The sequence below is a fragment of the Odocoileus virginianus genome, chromosome 17, assembly GCF_023699985.2.
Source record: "Odocoileus virginianus isolate 20LAN1187 ecotype Illinois chromosome 17, Ovbor_1.2, whole genome shotgun sequence".
Taxonomy (NCBI): domain Eukaryota; kingdom Metazoa; phylum Chordata; class Mammalia; order Artiodactyla; family Cervidae; genus Odocoileus; species Odocoileus virginianus.
In genome coordinates this window covers 44,792,260-44,814,108 of record NC_069690.1, presented here as the reverse complement: position 1 = coordinate 44,814,108, position 21,849 = coordinate 44,792,260, and the positions used below count along the sequence as shown (strand labels likewise).

The window sequence follows — 21,849 nt, the reverse complement described above, 5'->3', positions numbered from 1 at the left end:
AATTTATCAGCTGCAGTAATATGCTTGAACAACAAATGCTGACACTTTGCTGATATTAACAGCTCAAAACTGTTTTCTATGTCTAAGTTTGAGGTTAATGGTATCGGCTAAAACCTATCTTACATGTACTCTCAAAGAAATGGTCCCCAAAAGAAAAAAAAAAAGTAACTCCATCCTATCTTTGCCTAAATTTTTGCTAGGTATTTTGGATAGGAGCCACACATACTTCTATGCCACAAAAAAGTTCAGAAATAAGTAACGATACTTCCACCTGCACTCAACTAATTAATATTTTAAAAAACAAAATACAAAAGAAAACACTTCATTTACTTTGAAATGTGAACTTTAAAAAAGTTTCAACTTTTTTGGAACTCCTCACTTTGCACTGAATAAAATCATGGAACTAGGTATTTATTGAGAAAAAGATGCTCTGAATTTTAATTATCTACTTTGTAGTCTAAGATCCCAATTAATGAATTGATAGGTGAATCCTGAAGGTGGCGGTGAGGAAAGGAGTAGCTAATCAGAGACCTACCCAGAATCCTTTCACTTGGCTAATTTATACAGATATGAAATAATAAAAATTAGTAAGGGACAGCAGCATTTATAAATAAGATTATTATGCTAAAAAATATGTTAACTTCTTAAACCTTTTCAATTAAAGGCTGAAACTCAATTCTACCTTCATGGACTGAATAGAAAGTCAGTCCTTCGCTCCTTTTTAAGAGCGTTGTGGCTGCTAGCACAAGAAGAAAACCAATTTAAGGGACTTCCCTGGTGGTCCAGTGGCTAAGACTCTGAGCTCCCAACAAGGGGGGCCTGGGTTAGATACCTGCTCAGGGAACTAGATCCCACATACTGCAAGGAAGATCTAGTGCAGCTAAATAAATAAAAAAAGAAAACCAGAAGTCACACAACCTAAAGTTAAGAACACTGACATTTGGAAAGGATGTTTGAAATGCTTGGGAAAAGGACACAACAGTTTATTAGTAAATAGTATCAAACCATTCTTTACAAATCAGGACAAATAATAAAAGAAGAATTTCATATAACTACCATATATTCTCTTCAAAATGTCCTTTTCCTACAACACTCGGCTCATAATGATCTGGTGAAAACTAAGACACAGACTTGTTTACCAGAACTTTTTACCTTTTACCCAGAAGACTTAGTTCACGTTTCTTTAATTCTGCCATTACACAGCACTTAGGGAATCCAAAGCAACTGCAATACACAAAACTATGGCAAAATCCAAAAAATAAACACACACAAACGAAGCAAACATAATCACAATTCACATACTTTTAGTCAGGAGCTCAAGAGTTAAGTTTTCTTTTTCTGCGTTCTTATTCTGAATGATACCTAAAGCCCTCTTTGGGGGTACAGGATTTGATTCCTAAATTACATCGTCTTTTTTTCCTACAGATGTTAATGTACTCCGTTGATAAGGGAATTAAAATCCTTTTCACATATACAGTTTGATTTCTACAACACTTTCACATATATTCACTGAAAAGTGTATACAACACGAACGTATGATAATTTTTAGACTAATCAGGCATACAAGATAACGCTTATCCAGAACTTATTGTACCTTGATTTATTCGATCCCACAAAGTAGTCTTGATGCTAACAAAGTAAAGCGCGAGCACAATGAAATCTGTACTACTGCAGGTTCTCAATGAACAAACTTCCTTCAAATGGTAAATCAAATCCGCCCATTTCCCAAAGAAAAAGTAATCCCAATCTTAGAAACAGTCGCCAAAAAGAAAAAAGAACAAACAATTCTAAACCACACAATCACGTAAATCTTTTCAACTCAAAGCTCCAACAGCAGCCTCCAACCACACAACTGGCCACAATCACAGCGTTAGCGCCTTCCCGTAATTTTGAATCTGGAGACAGAAAGCGGGGGAAAAAAACAAACACAACATACCGGTCGTTCAAAGTTTCATCAAGCGGGGGGAAAAAATCATTTTAAGTTTAAAAAAACAAAACAAAACAAAAACGTGTTAACCGAGAGGCGATTACCATATTCCCCGGTCCCCTCACTTCCAAGCCCGCGAACTACATCTCTCAAACATTTACGGAGACAGGAGTCCCGGCAGGGATGTTCGAGGAAAGAGCCAGACGAACGGCACGCCGCCCGGAGAGATGTCAAGGGCCGAGCATCCGGAGACAAAGACCAGCCAGCGAAGCGCCCCGGCTCGGCCCTGCGCCCCTAACCGCCCGAGGAGTTGCGAGCACCGCTGAAGTGCGCGCCCAGGTCCTCCGGGCTCCCCGCCCACCCGGCGCGACCGCCACGGCCAGGGCCCACCCCCGAGCCGTTTTCCCTCCCAATTTGGGAACCGCGCGCCTGGGGACAAAGGGGGAGGGCGCGCCGGGGGCAGCGGCGGACAGCCGGTCGCGACGCCCCCTCAGGGCTCGGCGGGAAGCCCTGGGTGGCGTCCTCTCCCTCCCCTCGCCCCCCGCCGCACTCTCCGCTGGGCCCCAGACCCCTCTCCAGCCTCCTCACAAGTTCTCCCGCCTCCCTTCGGGCCCCGCCCCTGGCCCGCTGCCTCTCAGCCGGCCCTACGGCCGCCCCTCACCGGCCGGCGGGGTCCCCCGGAGCCGCCTCCTCCGCCGGGCCTCGGCCCGTCCCGCCGGCCGCCGCCTCATGTGCCCCGCGTCGCCATCGCCTTCGCCGCCACCGTCTTCTCTCCTCCACCTCTTTCGCCGCCGCCTTCGCCTCAGTCTCCGGCCGAGGCCGAAGCCGCTCCCGCCGCCCGGAGCCACGGGGAGGCGCCTGCGCACTGCGCGCCGCGATGGGGGCGGGGGCGTCCCGCCGCGGCCTGGGAGCGGGGGGCGAGAGGCTAGCGGCGCTGGGATGGGAGGGGGCGCCCAGAGCGCGCGGGCGGCCGCGCGAGTGTTCAACTTTCTGCGGTCGGGTCTGCGCGCTCCCCAGCGGTCCCGGACGCGGCACGTGTAGGAGCGACCCACCATCTAGAAATCTAGACCCCGGGTGGGCGCAGACTTCGCCTCCGGGGCAGGTCATTCCTCCAGCTTGCTTCTCGGGCCGGCTCCCGGCCGGCCGCGCCTCACTTCGAGCGGGCATCTAAACGGCGCCCTGAAGACACGCCTTACCTGGGTATCCTGGGTTGGTCCAAATGAGCCCCGGAGTTGTCTTCTGTGCTGCCCTCGGCCAAGGCCAGGGGATGTAACACCGGACGCTAATTCCCGGTTCTAGGTTCTGCTCTGCAGTTACTCGAAGATCCTACTGGCCTTCGTCGGGTTACTGGTCGTTCATTCTTTCGAGGCTTGGCTCTTACTGTTCTAGATACTTTTGAGGTCCTGGACTTCTCGAATTAGCAAGACCCTAATAGGCCATTTCCTCTTAACCCTCTGCATCCCAGCAGGATCCCATTTTCAAAGGACTTTCTAAAAACTTGTATGAGTAGGTAACTCGAACCTTGAACTGCACCGTAGGATTATGAAAACTCCTCAACTGCTTTAAGTGGAGAGGTACCTGCATAACAATGGAAGTCGAACTCAGGAGATGGGGGAGTACTTTACTTTGTAACGTGCTCCTAAATTATCTTATTGACCATCACCGTACAGAAGAATGGGTTTTTATTTTACCCTTTTGATCACAGAGGAAATTAAACTCTTAACCAGTGAGATGACTTGGTGTAGATAAAACACTTCCCCCCACCCCCCACCCCCCCGCCGACGGAAAGCCAAGCCCTTGTGGCCAGTCGAGAGGTTGAAAACAAACTTGAGGGCTGAACATCTGGCCCACTGACAGATGTTTTGTTTGGCCTATAGAACGTTTTCCAAAATTGTCAATTAGTTGCCAAATTTTAAAAATCTGTCTTTCTGGCTTCTCTCTAAAAAGTCAAAAGTTTTACTCACTCTGAGCCTCTGTTTTCTCCTGGCAGTTACTTCTGAGTAGCGTCTGTCCACCAGGCTCAAGCTCCTCTCCACTCAGCAGCTTGAATAATTTTCAATTAGCTGCTTGGCCTCGGTATTTAAATTATCTTCCCCCTATACTTGCCTTGTCCTGAGAGCCACATGCCCTCCCCACTGTCTCTGTTACTTCTCTACAAATGTATTTAAAATTACAAGAGTGGGGACTTCCCTGGTGGTCCAGTGGCTAAGACTGTGCTCCCAATTCAGGGAACCCAGGTTCCATCGTGGCTCAGAGAACTAGATCCCACATGCCGCCACTAAGAATTTGCATGCCACAACTAAAATTATCCTGCATGTTGCAAGTAAAGATCCCGCATGCTGCAACTGAGACCCGGTGCAGCTAAATAAATAAATAAACATATTTAAAAATTAAAATGACAAGTGTGAAGACCCTGTAAATATGTGAAAATAGGAATAAAGTACAGATAACACAGGAGACAACATTGTTGTAAAACTGACTACAATATTAAAACTAACAACAATTGCTAGTACAAGTATAAACTGGTGCAAATCACTTTGGAAAACTATTTGGCAATGAATGTCTGCTAAAGCTGAACCTAGGAATGCACTATGAATCTGTAGTTCTACTGAAATTCCACAGAAATATGTACAAAGTACTTGTTCTAGAATATTCATGGCAGCACTATTTGTAACAGCCAAGAAACTGGAAACTACCCAAAATGTCCATCAACCACAGCAAGGATAGACAAAATGTTACATTCATACAATACACAGCAATGAGAATGAACAATCTCTACAGGCAGCTTTAAGATAGATGAATTTCCCAAAACTTTCCATTTATATGAAGTTCAAAAACAGGCAAAACTAATTTGTACTGTTGGAAGTAAGGATAGTGGTTATCCTAGGGAAAGGATAGTTACCAGAGGGAGAGGGGCTGATCTTGTTCTCTTCTTGATCTGAATGCTGAATACAAGATACTCAGGTGAGTTTAGTTGCCACATTTGAGCTGTCCTCTTTCAATAAGGGTAGTTTACTTTTCTATGGTATGCTAAGACCAATTAGTAACCTTTTAAGACATTTGGTTATGTAAGTATATATATATATAAACAAATATATATTATGTATTATACATGTAAATTATATATATATATATATATATGTATGTATGTATGTATGTATGTATATATACTCAAATGTTTATTAGGTATTCTTTTTCTATAAATTCATGGATGGACATGCCCGGGAAGCCTCTCCATCTTTTAGCATTACCTGTTCTTCATGGAGATTGAGAACCAAACACTTCCTATATTTGTTATCTTACTCTCAAGCATGCAGCTTGTCTCTATCCAGGTAGAGCAACCAGTTTTTTGTTTGGTTTTTGTTTTTTTGCCATGCTGCTTTTAAGATCTCAGTTCCCCCACTAGGGATTGAACCTGCACCCTCAGCAGTGAAAGCTCTGAATTCTAACCACTGGACCTCCAGGGAATTCCCTAGAGCAACCTTTTAAAGATGGAAATGAAACCCAAGGAAGCTAAGCTGTTTTACCTGCAGATAGTTTAAAAAATAGAAACGTAGTCAGTACTCTGTCTCTTGGTCAGGACTCCTTCCTCTCCTCTATCACCTTCCCAGCTAGAGACATCCTTTAATCCAGTTATAGCTGAGCTGAGGCCAGAAACCTAAGCCAGCGGTCCAGGCATTGACCAGGGTCTGAGTGAATCAGGGCAACTGCTAGAATATGAGCTCTCTGGAGGTAGGGAAGCTATATCACAGCTCCTAGAGCCCAGCCCAACACATAGTAGGTGCTTGGCAATTGTATACAGAGTGAATGCGTGAAGGAAGGCTTGCCACTGTGGCTAATATAAAAATGTTACCAGAGGGAAGGAAACATAAAAAGGATACCAGCGGGAAGGAGAAAAAAAAAAATCCTCAAGTTTCTAACCGGGAAATGATGGGGAAATGGGTCTGGTTTCCAGCCTCTGGCAGGGAGCAGGGGAGACGGGTGCTGTGAGAACCACGTCACTTTTTATTCACATGGGGCTCAGGCAGGAAAGGATCAAAACCCAGTTTGAGAACTTGAGAGTCACCCTGGGGCTCTGTGGTTTGGGAACTGTAGGGTCAACTTGAAGGCTGCTGTGTGTCATTATTTCCATTACACATTTTCCAGGGTCTCCACTTGGCTGGTAGGTTCAGAGCCCATTCTTCGGTCCTGGGGGATGGGACCAGAGGCCTAGAGAGGTAGGATTTGGGAAAGCTCCCTGTTGGCAATAGGAAGCCCTACCTGCCACAGACTGGCTGAATAAGAAGCTGTTGATTACTTCTACTATTGGGAGGGGGCATGTTACTATCACAACCCCCTCCCCGCTATAATCCCCAGAAGTCTCAGTTAACCTGTAGTTGTTGTTGTTCTGTGGCTAAATCCTGTCCGAGACATACATTATACCACTCCTTCCTGCCAGAGGGGTTTTGTTTAAAGCAAATTTTTTTTTGTCAAAGAATTTTTTGAATGGGTAATACAAGTAGTATAAAAGAAACAGTAAGATGACTCCTTACCAGTGTTTCCCAGAGCCCAGCTAGCAGTTTTTTGAGTATTAATGCTGGATTTCAAGTTAAGGTCAATTTACTTGCAAATGAAGGATGCGTGAAATATGCTCAGGAGTTGGGGGTGGGGAGAAGGATATGGGAGATGAAGAGAACTCCCCTGGTACCACCCAGACAGGGACTTTTGAACATGCCCAGAACCCAGTGTGCTGATCTACCCTGCCTTGGTGAGAGTCCTTGAATGTCTGGAGGCTCTGGATTCAGAGGTCTGTCCTGCCCAGCTGTTTACATTCATTTATGTGTATCCCCTTTCTCTCTCTCTCTTTTTTTTTTTTTGGCCACTTAGCATGTGGAATCTTAGTTTCCAGACCTGGTATCCAACCTGCGTGCCTTGCATTGGAAGCACAGAGTCTTAACCACTGGACTACCAGGAAAGCCCCCCATTTACACATATTTCTAATCTAATTTCTAATCTGCTAAGCACTCACGCACTCAGTTGTGTCCGACTCTTTGAGACCCCATGGACAGTGCCCCTCAGGCTCCTCTGTTCATGGGAATTTCCAGGCAAGAGTACTGGAGTGGTTAGCCGTTTCCTACACCAGAGTATCTTCCAAACCCAGGGATTGAACCTGAGTCTCCTGTGTTTCCTGTATTGGCTCACAGACTCTTTACCACTGTGCTGCCTGATTTTTGCCTAAGATGGTGTGAGAATGTGATGAAATGTACGGGAAACCACATTGTCATATGTGAAATTTTCATCATAAGGTGGTCCATAGTGATTATCATTACTGGTTGGATAGCAGAGCCATTTACCTGTGGTATGATATGGTTGTTACTTAACCTCTCTCAGCCTTGATTTCCTCATCTGTAAAGTGGGGATAACAATATCTACCAGTTGGGGCTGTTGTGAAGATTAAATATGTGAAGTACCTAAATCTTGTAGGCTCTCAAGACATTAGTCCCCTCTCACAGTGTGCTTTGGGGAATTTGGGTATTCAAAATTTACCCAACACAGAACTTTAGCAAAACATTTCAAGTCCTCCGGCCCATCCATTTGTTAGTACTTCCACAGCTCAGAATTCTTCCTTCATGATACATGATTCTATTCTATCACTACACTCTCATTCAGCCTTCCCATCACCATTATCCACAACACACCCTCTTAGAATCTTTAAAAATATGTGAGTAGTCTCTCCAGAATGCTTATTGTTGTTCAGTCACTGGGTCATGTCCAACTCTTTGTGACCCCATGAACTGCAGCACGCCAGGCTTCCCTTCCTTCACTGTCTCCCAAAGTTTGCTCAAACTCATGTCCATTGAGTCAGTGATACCATCCAACCATCTCATCCTCTGTTACCCCCTTCTCCTTCTGCCCTCAATCTTCTCCAGCATCAGGGTCTTTTCCAGTAAATCAGCTCTTCACATCAGGAGGCCAAAGTATTAGAGCTACAGCTTCAGCATGAGTCCTTCCAATGAATATTCAGGGTTGGTTTCCTTTAGGATAGACTGGTTTTATCTCCTTGAAGTCCAAGGGATGCTCAAGAGTCTTCTCCAGCACAATTTAAAAGCATCAATTCTTCAGCGCTCAGCTGTCCTTATGGGCCAACTCTCACATCCACATCCATACATGACTACTGGAAAAACCATAACTTTGAATATATGGACCTTTGTCAGCAAAGGGATGTCTCTGCTTTTTAAAATGCTGTTGAGCTTTGTCATAGCTTTTCTTCCAAGGAGATTATTCTTCCAGAATGATTAGTGAGTACCAAAGGCACTTTCTTGGCCCAAGCCTGTAGCTCTTGAGGCTGTCCTTGAACAAATGCTGCGAGGTCCTTGGAACCAGTGCCTGTTTTTAGAAAGAGAGGGGATGTCCCACCCTCCCCACCCCGGGTACCTTCTAGAGGCTGCTTCAGTCTAGCCATCTCATCTGGAAACTTCCACTGCCCTGGCCTGTTCCTGCTACCTTCTCTTTACTCCTCAAGCCCTCTAGACACTACTCCGTGGCCTCAAGTTTTCTCCCCTGTAATTACCCTAGCCCTTCAGCCTGGGTCTTTCTCATTCCTACCCCAACTCAGGGCATTCTCTGTTCCCTGTCCAGTTCATTCATCATCACTCCCTCACTCACAGCACTCCTTAGCTCAAGGCAAAAGCTGCACGTCCCTCGCTGCCCCCGCTCTTGTCACTCCGCTCCCTCAGGCTATATATAGCACAGCTGTGTCTTTAGATTGTGTACAGCCTCAAGTCCAAGTCCCCCTCCCCCAACCATTCCCTTCCCCCAGCACGATCAGGAGAACAAACCTGAAACTTCCAGTTAGGGCAGGGAAGCACCTCCAACAGGGAGGACGGGGTTGCCAAGGGATGCGAGTGTGCTGAATTCAGGACCACCCAGAAGATGGCAAGCTTCCCATCTGTTGTCAGGGACTTTCCATTTCTCCCCCTAGCCTGCTACCCATTCCCCCCCCCCCCCCCCCCACCTTGCTCATTCTGGAAGAAAGGGAGTAGGCAGCAGGGATGGGAATTCTAACAATCATATTATTTAACCCTCGAGTGTATGCTCGTCAGTCACTCTCGTGGGGTCCAATCTCTGTCCGTGTGATTTTCCTTCTCCAGGGGATCTTCTGGACCCAGGGGTTGAACCCACTGGCAGGCAGATTCTTTACCACTGAGCAACCTGGAAAGCCCTATTTAACCCTTACATCCATCCTATGGGTAGATGCTACCTCCATTTTACAGATGATGATATAGACTCAAAAGAGGTTGAGTGGTATAAGACCAGGTATTTAGAGAGCAGTCAGTTAAGCAGTTGACCCCATGTCTGACTCTGGCCTGCGCTCTGTGTCCATTAAGTCTGTCTGCATCATTCAATTAGACCCCTCTAAATTAGAATTTATATTAGTGTGACCTGATCTGGAAGAAAGAGGTTTATTAAGCGAATTACTAATGTAGAAAGGTTAAATCAAAGTAATTATTAAAGACTTGGCATATTAACAAAAACGGTATCATAATTTTATCTTATCTGTTTACTAAAACAGGACTCTACAGAAATCTGTTCTTTGAAGTTTTGGTTACTGTGTGTCCTCAGAGGTTTTTGAAATAAAAAGCAATTTTATTTCTTCTATTTCAAAACTTTCTCTCCACCTTTTAGGTGGTCTCTAGCTTTGATTTTAGAAATGGTTAGAAGTCTAATGCTTTTTGCTGTCACCTGCTATGACCTTGAGCAAGATGTTTAACTCAAGCCTTGGTTTTTCATCTTTTTTGTTAATTAATTATTAATTTATATATTGACCTCGAGGCTTGTGGGATCTTAGTTGAGAGTCCTTTGGACAGCTAGGAGGTCATCTCAACAGCCGCTGCTGCTGCTAAGTCACTTCAGTCGTGTCCGACTCTGTGTGACCCCGTAGACAGCAGCCCACCAGGCTCCCCCATCCCTGGGATTCTCCAGGCAAGAACACTGGAGTGGGTTGCCATTTCCTTCTCAAATGCATGAAAGTGAAGTCGCTCAGTCATGTTCAACTCCTAGCGACCCCATGGACTGCAGCCTACCAGGCTCCTCCGTCCATGGGATTTTTCTAGGCAAGAGTTCTGGAGTGTCTTGCCATTGCCTTCTCTTATCTCAACAGGGAGAAGTTGAAATTCGCTCTCCTTAACTTGGCCCCTGTTCTCTAAAGTACTCGGGGTTGATCCTGATTCTTGCCCTGTCTCTGCCAGACATTTCCACTCTCCCACTTCTGGCCTAGACCATTGATCTCTGGAGAATTCAAGCCACCGTTGGGACCAGGAGAGGCAGCACAGGAGTGTGTGTGAATGCCTGGGAGGAGAGTTCCCAGGGACGCTGGGGATACGCGGAGGCCCCGGGGGAGCGACTGTGACCCTGGGCCTCTCCCTGGAGCAGTGAGGGCTGGGGAGAGAAGAGAGACCTCAGCTGCTGGACACATTTCCAGTGCTGAAAAGTCGCTTTAGGACAGAGAGTAATCTGGGGGAGAAACAAAGGCCTGGGATGGAATGGGAGTCTGCAGTGCACCCGGTCTTTCTCCATTTCTTAGCAAGAAGGTTCTTTGGAGCCAGCCAGGCCCAGGTTCAAATCATGACATTCACCAGCTGTGTGTGTGCATGCTTAGTCGCTCAGTTATACCCGACTCTTTGTGACCCCATGAACTGTAGCCCGCCAGGCTCCTCTGTCCATGGGATTATCCTGGCAAGAATACTGGAGCGGGTAGCCATTTCCTCCTCTGAGGGATCTTCCCGACCCGGATAGAACCCTAGTCTCCTGTGGCTTCTGCATTGGTGGGAGGATTTTTTACACCTGAGGCACTTGGGAAGCCCTTACTGTGTACCCTTGGATAACTCATTTAGCCCCTCAGAAGCTCAGTTCCTGGTCCAGGGACAAGCTGCTACTTACTGTGTAGAATGGTGGAACATTCTGAATATGAATACATGAAACAGAATAGGTGCTAATGCTGGCCATGGTCCTCTCCGTAACCTAAGTATCAGCCTACAGGCAGCAGAAAGTGTTCTGGAGATGTGAGGGAAGTCACAACTGTTTCAAACTCTTGGACAAATCTCCTGGGTCCAGAAGACATTTTTGGAGGGGTCAAGACCAACACCAGACAGCCTGTCTCCCACAATTAAGGCATTTTATTTACATCCCACATTGTTCTTGAGTATTTTTTAAAAACATTTATTAATTTTTGGCTGTGCTGGGTCTTCACTGCCGCATGGGCTTTTCTCTGGTTGTGGCTCGTGAGTTTCTCATCGCGGTGTCTTCTCTTGTTGCAGAGCACAGGCCCGAGGGGACTCGGACTTCAGTAGTTGCAGCACACGGGTTCAGTAGTTATGATTCCCAGGTTCTGGAGCCCAGGCTCAGTAGTTGTGGCATGTGGGATCTTACTTGACCAGGGACTGAACCCTTGTCTCCTGCATTAGCAGGCGGATTCTATACCACTGAGCCACCAGGGAAGCTCTAAAATAACTATTTAGCTCTGCCAGGTCTAAGTTGGGCCATGCAGGATCTTCAATCTTTGTTGCAGCATTCGGGGTTTAGTTCCCTGACCAGGGATTGAACCCTGGCCCCCTGCATTGGGAGTGTGCAGTTTTAGCCACCGGACCACTAGGGAAGTCGCCCTCTTAAGAGTATCTGAGGCCATATAATTTGGGGGAAAACTCAGGATCTCTGCCCATTTTTGCCGGTGTATTCCTATCTCAGTTCTCCAAATCAAGTCCACCTCTGATCCAGCAACGAACCTCCACAGGATTAAAAGACTGAATTGAGATAGGCGATCCCCTCCGTCTGATCTTTTATTCTTTTACAGTGCTTGGAGTTTCACAAGGTGGCGCTAGTGGTAAAGAATCAGTCTGCCAAAGCAGGAAATCTGAGTCGAGGGTTCGATCCCTGGTGTTGTGAAGATCTCCTGGAGGAGGAAATGGCACCCCACTCCAGTATTCATGCCTGGAAAATTCATGGACAGAGGAGCCTGGCAGGCTCCAGTCGAAAAGAGTCAGACACGAGTGAGCATCTGAGCACAGTGCTTGGAGCTCCAGCCTGGAACTCAGCAGATGGGGGGTTAAGACTGATGTCCTGACCTATCTCCTCCCCTCTCCATTCCTGACTTCAAAGTCTCCTTAAAACCGGACACTGTGTCCCTGACCCCATAGTGGCAGCTCCATCATCAGCTCTTGGCCAATTCAAAACAGCAGACGCTGAGCCTTAGCCGGACTGCTTGCACTCCACTTTCTAGCCATCTCCTAGGGTAAGCACTGGCATGCTGTGGACCTGTGGGGCCAGTAGTCCTTGCTTCTCCAGGAGGAGAGAGGCAACTAGGGATAAGTTGTCATCTCAAGCAGGGACTTTTGTCTTGGGGTTAGACTTAGAAGGCACCCAGCAGGCAGAATCCCCGGTCTGGGACTCCATCTAGTTTGTGACGAGAGCAGACATTTATAGGGGTTTACAAGTAGAGCAGTTAAGGGTCCCCAGGACAGGGAGGCAGGGGGTTGGCAACTGAAAAGAACCTGGCAAGAGATGGACCTGGAGACAGAGAATAGCTCAGGGACCAGAATTTGCTCCATTAACATTAATGTTCAAAATCTGCATGAAACTATACACAAGTCCACGTCTAATCACTTCAACCTCCGGCTCTGGTGGTCTGGTCACCATTGCTGTAACACTGGGATGGCTCTGGCTGCCCAGGGCCAGGTTTTCCTCTGCACCTCACTTGGGAACAACCATCACAGACTTAAGGCCCGTGGGGGGCCCAAGGTTAAAGGCCTGCTCCTCCCACCCTCATCTGAGGATTTTTTCAGCTGCTTTCCTTGGCCCAAGGATCATACCCGTAGGGACGCAGATGGTAGAGGAGGAGGCAGAGAAAACAGTGAAGCTGGAATGAGCTGGGGAGAGGCGGATGTTGAGAGGAAGAGATGGGAGAAAAAGCACTAGCGGTCCAGCCATCTGAGACAGGACAGCCATGTCAGGCATGGTGAGAGAGGTCTCAGCAGGCAACTTCCTCCTTCCCAGCCCAGACTGAGAACCGGAGTTATTGTTGCGGGTGCCTCCTTCTAGGACTGGGCTGAAGCCTAGGAGCCCCAGCTGCTAACATCTGGGTGCAGAATCATGTCTGCTAACAGAGGCTGGTGGGCGCCACCCGAGGGCGAGGACAGTGTGTCTGAGAAGCTCCTGAGGAAGACGAGGGAGTCTCCGCTGGTGCCTATAGGTGAGTGGGAAGCGAAGGAATGGGGGGCGAGGAGGGGGCCTTCTCTTGGAGAGCACGTGTCTCCTGGTCCTTTCAAAGAATGAAGCCCTGAACTCGAGTGGTCCTGCCCACTGACTAATCAACAGCTAAAAGAGGAGTGAATCAAGAGCAAAGGTGACACATCTGACAATAAACAAGGCCGTCTGGGTGGGTGGAGGTGGCAGCCAACCAAGCACATGGGATGCTGACACCAGTGTCAGGATGGGCAGGAGCACTCTGGGGTCCCCTCGGGCTCCCTGGGAGGGGAAGATAACAGCTATGGGGCTGGCAGTGGTTGGCGAAGAGCTCAGGGAGGTGGGAGTCATGATGATGGGCTACTTGTACAGGGAGGTGGAGGGGGCCGAGGTATTGGAAGGAGGCAGTCACTTTGAAAAAATCATTGAGAACAGTTCAATGTTCTAAAGACAGCCCCTGCTCCACCAACCACTCCCCAGTCCCCTCAGGTGCCCCCCACCCCAAAGCAGCAGCAGGAAGGCAGCTGGTTATCCAGACGCCCAGTTGGCCGAGTGAGTGTCTCTCTTCAGGAGAGCGATGTGCTTGGTGACTGAGGCCCAAGCATCACAATTCTCTGCCTCCGTAGGTTTAGGAGGCTGCCTGCTGGTGGCAGCATACCGGATCTACCGGCTGAAGGCTCGTGGTTCCACCAAGATGTCCATTCACCTGATTCATACCCGAGTGGCGGCACAGGCCTGTGCGGTGGGCGCGATCATGTTGGGTGAGTAGCTGGGGGGGTTGGGGGACAATGTGGGCAAAATCAATGAGGCAAAATCTGGCCGTGAGCCCTGACAGTTACAGGACAAGAGTTCAGTCCCTGTTCCCTACACCAGGCTCCACACCAAGGCCTCTGTGAAGCCCTCAGAAGGAAACATTTTCTGGGTTTCCTGTTTATTCTCCCCTGTTCAGGGGAAGGTACATAGTCTGTTTCATGAGTCTTTCCTGAGGTGAGAGAACATGGAGCAGTTTCTCTTCCTCTCTGGATCAGAAGGCAGAGTGCTACTTCCCCGCCGTGTGACAGTGGCCAAGTCCCTTTCTCTCAGACTGTGTCTCCGTGTGCAACATGACAATAACCAGCGGGGTCTGCCTCCCTCCCTCCCTGCAGAGAGGTTTCTCAGGCAATACATGTGCAAGGGCTTTGTCAACTGTCACATGGCTTGTCTCCCCAGGCTGTGCAGCCAAGTGTTTGCAGCAGCTGTCGAGACCTGGAGCGGACAGATGAGCACTGAGGTGGACTCTCAAGGGAACAGATAGTCTCAGCACCGCCGCCCCCCCAGACACCCGGGAGAGCCAGGCGATGGGTGGAAGGGGCGATGTCATGGGGTGCTTTCCCTTCTCCCTCACACAGGTGCTGTGTACACGATGTACCGAGACTACATCAAGAGAACCGCGCAGGATACCAGGGGGAAGTAGGAGTCCTGCAGGCCCGAGGCGGTTGGACCTCGTCAATCTGGGTATGCACCTAATAAAGGAGTTTGAGGCAACTCACTGGTCTCTTCTTCACACAGTGGACAGCAGAGCGAGGGAAGGCTCTGGGCCCCAGCTCCAGGGCAAGGAGAGCCTTCCGGGGCAGAGGAGACCTCTGACCCCAGAGACCCAACCACTCCCCAGCCCCCTAAGGGGCCACCCACAGGAGTGGAAGTGGGGGCGGTAAAGAGGCTCGGTGCTCATGGGAACACCAAGTGGAGAGGCAGGCGCTCCTCCCTGGGGACCAGGCAGGAAGAAGGCTGCAGCTGGGAGCAGAGACAGGGAGGCCTCGTGGGAGATGACAGAGACCCAGAACCCAAGTGCCAGGATGAGCCTGCGCTGAACGGAAGAGGGTGGAGCAGTGGGGATGAAAGGAACAGACCAAGGCAGAGGTCAGAATGTTCTGTTCACTTATAAAACACGTCTAAGGTCAAACTCCTACTAAAAAAAAGATTTCATGTAAATCCTGAAGACAGGGCCCCTCGGGCTTCAACACTTCCAGCCCCTTCTCCTTCCAGGACCCTGAGTTCCTCTCTGTTCTCTGGCAATGGAGCCAGGCTGCGGCCATAGGAGGAACCAGGAGGCCCAATGTTCCTCCCTCTGGGCTGGTGGCTTGGGGGCTCCGGGCTTGTTGAGGATGGCCACAGCAGCCCTAGACATGCTCTGACCACGTGGAGTCTGAGTCCCACTAGGGCCCAGGTTTAAGTCCAGGGTGTGGCCCGGAGTGGGAGCTGCCAGGCGCTCACATGGGGTAGTTGAGCACCACATCCTGCTTGGCGAGCTCCAGCAACATAGGATCATCGAAGAACTTGCTGATGCTCACATCCTCACTGAGACCCTGCAGAGAGTGGGGGCAGAAGCAAAGATGAGTCCTGTGTGACTGTGCTATGCTTGGTGGGGGGGCGGGGGGGATGTGTTGGCTGAGCTATTTTGGGAGTCCTGCTGTTAGGGTATCATCACAGGGCAGGAGAAGGCTCTCCCTTCCCAGGCATGCGGCCCCAGGCCTGGGTGCCTGAAGCCTGGGAAGACCACATCTCCCCACATTGTGCAGTAAAATGCTCTCAGTCTCTGGGAGGAGGGTCCAAAAGCAAGAAACAAAGAGCGATTCAGCTCCTGGCAAGACCACCTGGGCGTGGAGGGACGGCCATGAGCCTGAGGACACATACCTTCCTACGACGGGTTTTGATCATGAATTCTCGGGCCAGGTGGGGAGCTGGCTGTGGCTCCAAGGGGCGGATGACAATGCTCTTGTCCAGAGGGTCACCAGGTACAATCTGAAAGGCAAAGCGGTTTCAGAGCTGCCAGGCCGAGAAGCAAGATGCTTCTCTCAGATGCTGGTGATCCCCCTGGAGGCCTGGAGGTGGGCAGGTCAGAGGGGACGGCCTTGCAGAGGTGGGAGACCACAGTGGCCAACCTGCACCATCTTCTTACCTGCCAGTGGTGGAAGACAGACAAGGAAAAGGCCTGGCCCTGAGTGTGAGTTCGCAGATCAGTCTCAAAGCCGAAAGAGTCAATGGCTGGGATGAAAGCTTTGATGGTGTAGAGAGGAGAGCCTGGGATGGGTGCATCCTGAGTCACGTGTCCCCTGAGACAGAAAAATAAAGGCTGAATTCCTACCCCCGTGGAGGCCAAAAGCAGAGAAGCAATGCACCCCCAACTGTTGACCATCAGAGAAAAGAATAACCGCAAGTGCCCCACAGAGGGCGGAAACAACTTGGGCTCTCCCCACAGCTCCCCGCTGAAGTCAAAGGGGCAGCGACCTGTGGGCAAGAGTGGAAGATTGACAGGACAAGGCCCTGCAGACCCTCCCACCACTGACTGACATCCCCCGGGAGCTCTCTGAGGAGGGGTCCGAGGAGAAACCTCAAACTACGATGTGTAGTGAGGCTGGTGATGCCTCATTCCTTTCCTGCTTCCTTCTGTAAACCTCGGCCTCAGGAGTGGAGGGTGTGGGAAGCCAGTCCCTCTGAGTTCCTTCTCACTGGAACTCAGACTCGCCGCCCCCTTCCTCAGGTGCCTGGCGGCTCACCTGCGCCTGGCCAGGACCGTGTAGACAGCAGAGACACAATCTGCGGGGGCCTGGACCTCGACGAAGTAGTAGGGCTCCATCAGACGAGGGGTGGCCTGCAGCAGAGCGGGAAGACAGGGCTCCTCAGCTTGGGCAGGGCTGGGGGACAGCAGTCTCAAGGCCCCCAGTCAGAACAGCCACCCTCGCTCACCATGAGAAAGGCCGAGTAGACGACTCTCCGGGCTGTGGGGATGATCTGGCCCCCGCCCCGGTGCAGGGGCTCCTGGGCAACCACCGCATCCAGGATCTTAAACTTGACATTCCGAATCACTGAAAAGGAAAAGGGGGAGCTGCCGAGGGAGTGGGTCTGGCGCTAGTCAAGGGTGCAGGGGCCGAGCAGCAAAGAGCCTCTTGCGGCACCGAAGCTGTTTTGTAGCCACAAGGGATGTGGTACAGAATCAGCCTGCAGGTGTGTATTCTAACAGTGTATATGGTGGTCAGAGAGTAGGCGGATGTTTGCAGTGTTGGTCTCAGGACACACTTAGACCACATAAAGTGTCTCGAGAAGTTTGTGTTTCTTTTCCAGATATTTGATTATTTTTGGGTGTAGAGTAAGTTTCAGGAATTGCACATTTGTCCCCACTATGTCCAGTCCTGTTCTATAAGCCACTCCAATCCCATCCAGCTGATATCCGTCCTCAAACACATTCCAGGAACGAAGAACAAATGTCCACTTAGACATGACTTCCATTTCTAGGATGTACCAAGCCGTGCCATCAGGGCAGGGAAGGAGACGAGAGGAAGCTGGCCCAGGACACGGGACGGCCTTGTGGGTCCCAAGTCGTGTCTCCTGCCAGGTCCCAAAGATGAGCCCACCCGGACTGATACACCCGGATACAAGCAGCCCAGAGGACAGGGCGGAGAAGGCAGAGGCACTGGTCAACTTACACTCATCACAGAGGGGCCCCTCCCTGGTTCCCCACTGGAAACCTTGAACGATGCTGTCCTTCACCGAGCCGAGAAGAGCCTTGTCCACCTGCAGGGAACGGGAGGGCCCCTCAGCAGTGACCCCGGCCACAGCCAGTTTACCGGGAGGAGGAGGTCAGCACACTAGTAAAAGGATCCTTTTCTTTGCCAGAAGACACACAGTACTTCTGGGAAAAGAACGCTTTGGAGTTTCTTCCACTCCAGAGCTAATAAGCAAAGGCCGCAGGGGCCCCAGCAGTCCGGCCATACCTCCGAGGGCAGGGTATCGTCCACCAGGATGTTGGGGCCGGTGGCATCGGGGCCGAACGCCCAGATGGAACGGGCAGCCAGCAGATCCCAGTCGTACTTGGTCTGAAAGAACTCTCCCAGCTTCTTCCTGGAGAGGGAGGGAGGGGAATGATGGTGTCAGACAGCCTGGGACTGCCAGTTCCCGGGCCACGGATCCTGCCTTTCTGGGCAACAGCGCCCTCAACTACCCACACTCTGCCCAGGACAACTGTGAAAAGGGGGAGGCAAAATCACTCCCCAGAGAGGGGGATGTGTCACGTTAGAGGCTCATCAGGTAAGCTGTTTGGCTCTGGAATCAGAACCATGCTCTCACCTGTTCCATGTGATCTGGACCACCTCGTTCTCTATGTCTTCTGCGAGGCCCTTCTCAAGGGGCTCAGCGATCATGGTGATCTTGTTCCTGGTCAGAAAGGAAACAGGTAATGAGGAGGGTCAGCAGGACTAGCAGGAGGGTCGTCCCCAAGAAGAGGGTGACAGAGGAAGGAGTGAAGGCAGTGACATCAGGGAAAGCCATGGGGGCAGAGCAGAGCAGAAGGGGCTTGTCTTCTTTCACTTGAATCCATCACTTTTAAAAAAAAGTAAGGCTTGGGGAGAAATGTTCTATTTTAAAGCTTTAAGCAGTATTAGTGTATTAACCAGTCAAACAGCAGAGTTGCTGTTAGGGGAGATTTTAAGATAGTCACATTACACAGAGAGGAGAAGTGGCCATTAAGACACTCACCCTGGGAGAAACTAAGGCAAATAATTCCACAGCATTGTGAACAAAAGCAAAAGGGATGTGAGGGCTGGGATAAAACTCAGGTACTTGAAGCACCCTCATCTCCAGACTCAGGGTCTCTATTTTCACAGTGCTTGTGGCTAGGGTGGGCTTAGGGGGAGGGGAGCGAACCTGGGAGTCCCAGGATCACTAGGACCCCCAGCGTTCTTCTTCTGCTTTTATTTCTGGCTGTGCTGCGTGGCATCTAGGATCTTAGTTCCCCGACCAGGGATCGAACTTGTACACCCTGCCATGGAAGTGTGGAGTCCTAACCACGAGACCGCCAGGGAAGTCCCCCTGCAACTTACTTCTTGTTGGGAGTTTCAGCGAAACACTTGAGGGAGGACGTTTCCACCACCGTCTCACAAAACGTGACAACAGGGTCAGCCACCTGAGACACAACATACACTGTCAGGCAAGGTGTCACTTTCTTGGAAGGACAACCTTCTGCCAAAGGGGACTGCAAGGCTCCCCTCATACTATCTCTGTGAGAACCCGTCCTGATCAGAACTAGTGACAAGCACCGTAGCAGGCTCAGGCTAAAAGTCTGTACCTTTGAGGAGAAGCCTGGAAAATTGAGCGTAGTGCATAATTCATGTTCCTGAGCCAACAGCAAGTGGAGGATCAAATAAGGGCCTTAGTTAAGAGTCTCTCAAAGTATCTTTCTACACCCGTATAGCTGTCCCACCAGCATTCACTGACACCTGTGGGTCTGTCAGCACTGGCTCGAGAGACTGACTGGTGAGCGCCCATTCCATCTTCAATGACCCTGGGCAGCATGGCTCCTCCTGGAAGCGCCCACATGTCCCCCTATCGGGACACCTGGTGTCTTTCAGAGCACCAGTCTTGGCTAAGAGGGGCACTTGAGGGCACTCACTCGCACCCCCCCACAGCCTTGGAGGCAGTGTGTCCACTGGGAGACCAAGGCTGTGTGACAGGCAGTTTAATTCAGAGGCTATATTAAGATTTCACGGGAATCCAGAAGAGCCAGTCCCCACTCCCTCCTTGAAACCATACATGCTGAGCCCTGATCAGCACAGATGGGTTAGTCATGCAACTATTTTCTTAAAGAAAGACCAAGAATAACTCGGCTTGGGAGCCTTGGCTTTGAACGCAGACATTGAGAATAACACCCCCTGAAGAAGGCAAACCAGATCTCAAATCCTTCCCATGCCGGGAGCAAGTTCTTGCTTTTCCCACACAGACCACCTCCCGTACTGCACCCCTCTCCCCTTGGACCTTCCCAGGGAATCACGGGTTTGGTTGCTTGAACAATTAGCCTGGAGCTGTGAGCCAAGCTCCTGGCCGAGCAGGCGCTCAAGACAGCAACAGCTGCTTCACCTTGATGTCGATCTCTGAGTACATCTTCCGCAAATCATGCATCACGCAGTCCAGGTAGAGCTCCCCAGTGCCCAGGATCACATGTTCGCCAGACTCTTCCACCTGAAAACACGACAACCCTGGGGGTCACAGGCTGGACTCTCCTGTGCCAGCCACAGCAGACAGAGACAGAATCGAGGCTAGAAGCTGGGAGGAGGTGTTGAGCCCACTATTGGAAAAGCCACTACTGTGTTGGTTCCATTCCCTCTGGGAAGGATTAGTGGGGAGCAGCGACCTACGAGTCAGTCCTCAAGACACCTGGACCACCGAGCACAACGCTACTGGGTGTGAGGTCATGGACTGAATTCTCATCACAGCCATTTAGGAAAAAACATTTAGTGTCTGTGGATATAAGCTAACCCTTTAGCCCTGGCCAACTCCTCTAAAAGGTATGTTGGCAGGATCAGAATGACTCACTCTTCCCTGTATATCTTCTGGAAAATCAATTCAAAGTGTGATTTCTAGGCATCAGAGTCACCTGATGAATGCAAAGCAGCGGTGGCACCAGCAGACCCTTCTGCCAGGGCTCTTGGGGCGAGGCAGCAGCTGTGGCCTCGGGCCTACCTTGGTGGTGAGGGACGGGTAGCTCTTGTTGACCTTGCGCAGGCCGTCCAGCATCTTGGGCAGCTCAGAGGGATTGACTGGCTCCACGGCAATCTTGATAACTGATGTGGTGTTGAACTTCAAGGGCCGGAAGATCTGAGCCTGAGACCCAAAATACAGCAGAGCCATGAGGACACCAGGCCTGAGCAGGTGCAGATGGTGCAGAGGTCAGGGAGAAGCTGAGGGCCTGCTGGGGGGTGAACTATAACCCCCACCAGAAGCCAGGGCGCTGCTTGGAGGCAACCTGCAGGGCCATGTCTTCCCATGTATGCTGGCAGAAAAAGGAGACATAGAATAAAAAGAGCCCCTCCAGGACTTCCCTGGTGGTCCAGTGGTTAAGAATACACCTTGTGATGCAGGGGACATGGGTTCCACCCCTGGTCAGGGAACTAAGATCCCACATGTCACAGGGCAACTAAGCCCATGCACCACAATAAAAGATCCTGCATGCTGCAACAAGAAACCTGCATGCAACTACAACCTGATGCAGCCAAATATATAAATATTTTAAAAAAAGCAAGAGAGTGCCCCCCTCCTACTTCCTAGGAGCTGAGTCCAAGGAGAATCCAGGGGGACAGGATCTAGAAGGTGGAGTTCATGCTGAGGCCCGGCAGCAGGAAGCAGCAGTGACTCCGGTTCACGCCCCCCTCGAGTTCTGCGGCTTGTCGTTCACATGTGCTGGGGCTCCCTGTGATCCTCCAGCTTAAGCCAACCCAGTTGCCTTTTCAGAAACTCTACCTCTTCGTTGCCTCGGGGTTCAGTTATGGTCGCCGTCTTCACAATTGGTTGATCAACACCTTCAATTAGGACCCAGTTGCCAGCAGGAACACGGTTTACTTCGATGTGGTACCTGGAACAGTGTCCAGTAAGTGGCAATGAAACTTGGGAGCAGGGTGTTCATTCCAGAAAACTTAACTGAGCACCAGCTCCGTGCCAGAAACTGAGCCAGGAGCAGAGTCAGCAAAAAAAAAAAACAAAAAAGCTAGATACATTCTACCAGGGGAGGGATGAGATTAAACAACCATATAGCCACACATTATGTGTAGTTACAAACTGAAGGTGCCATTAAAAAAAAAAAAAAAAGGCAAGGTACTTCATGAGCATAACACAGGCAAATCTAATTCAAGCTGGATCTGTGTAGTAAGCAAAGCACTGCCTCGGGTGGAATGTAAGGA

The 21,849-nt window shown here is 50.1% G+C and overlaps 3 protein-coding genes across 6 annotated transcripts in view; 1 reads left to right on the top strand and 2 right to left on the bottom strand.

Annotated features, from left to right (window-relative positions):
- The window catches only part of GJC1 (gap junction protein gamma 1), a 31,035-nt gene extending 27,535 nt beyond the window's left edge, over positions 1 to 3,500 (bottom strand). The window contains exon 1 of one of the 3 annotated variants that reach the window (XM_020873445.2): positions 3,124 to 3,500. The gene's annotated coding sequence lies outside the window, so the exon portion shown is untranslated. Of the gene's footprint in view, positions 1 to 2,031; positions 2,271 to 2,588; positions 2,753 to 3,123 lie in introns of those variants that run through there. The other 2 variants (XM_020873446.2, XM_020873444.2) reach the window with 2 other exon arrangements.
- Positions 3,501 to 12,092: 8,592 nt separating this feature from the next.
- On the top strand, positions 12,093 to 14,668 carry HIGD1B (HIG1 hypoxia inducible domain family member 1B). Of its 2 annotated transcripts, none has more exons than XM_020873395.2 (4): positions 12,093 to 12,194; positions 13,001 to 13,151; positions 13,771 to 13,905; positions 14,533 to 14,668. In XM_020873395.2, exons 2-4 carry the CDS (start codon positions 13,052 to 13,054, stop codon positions 14,595 to 14,597), a joined length of 300 nt encoding a protein of 99 aa, XP_020729054.1. In that variant the 5' UTR covers positions 12,093 to 12,194; positions 13,001 to 13,051; the 3' UTR covers positions 14,598 to 14,668. The 2 variants fall into 2 exon arrangements, with proteins under 2 accessions (XP_020729054.1, XP_020729056.1); XM_020873397.2 differs by having other exon boundaries at positions 12,956 to 13,151.
- A 371-nt stretch (positions 14,669 to 15,039) lies between these two features.
- EFTUD2 (elongation factor Tu GTP binding domain containing 2) overlaps positions 15,040 to 21,849 on the bottom strand; it is a 37,103-nt gene continuing 30,293 nt past the window's right edge. Inside the window, exons 17-28 of the mRNA XM_020873394.2 lie at positions 21,413 to 21,524; positions 20,636 to 20,776; positions 20,033 to 20,134; positions 19,000 to 19,082; positions 18,248 to 18,334; positions 17,896 to 18,022; positions 17,608 to 17,695; positions 16,871 to 16,989; positions 16,681 to 16,775; positions 16,083 to 16,236; positions 15,818 to 15,925; positions 15,040 to 15,489 (exon numbers count right to left, since the gene is read on the bottom strand). Of these exons, the coding sequence (XP_020729053.1) occupies positions 15,394 to 15,489; positions 15,818 to 15,925; positions 16,083 to 16,236; positions 16,681 to 16,775; positions 16,871 to 16,989; positions 17,608 to 17,695; positions 17,896 to 18,022; positions 18,248 to 18,334; positions 19,000 to 19,082; positions 20,033 to 20,134; positions 20,636 to 20,776; positions 21,413 to 21,524 (1,312 nt within the window). The 3' untranslated portion in view covers positions 15,040 to 15,393. The remainder of the gene's footprint in view (positions 15,490 to 15,817; positions 15,926 to 16,082; positions 16,237 to 16,680; positions 16,776 to 16,870; positions 16,990 to 17,607; positions 17,696 to 17,895; positions 18,023 to 18,247; positions 18,335 to 18,999; positions 19,083 to 20,032; positions 20,135 to 20,635; positions 20,777 to 21,412; positions 21,525 to 21,849) is intronic.

Bases quoted from the DNA above. Each gene is read 5' to 3' on its own strand.
- HIGD1B (XM_020873395.2), top strand. From the start codon at position 13,052: ATGTCTGCTAACAGAGGCTGGTGGGCGCCACCCGAGGGCGAGGACAGT. The intron at 13,152-13,770 runs GTGAGTGGGAAG...CTGCCTCCGTAG, and splicing joins GTCTCCGCTGGTGCCTATAG to GTTTAGGAGGCTGCCTGCTG. The intron at 13,906-14,532 runs GTGAGTAGCTGG...TCCCTCACACAG, and splicing joins GGTGGGCGCGATCATGTTGG to GTGCTGTGTACACGATGTAC.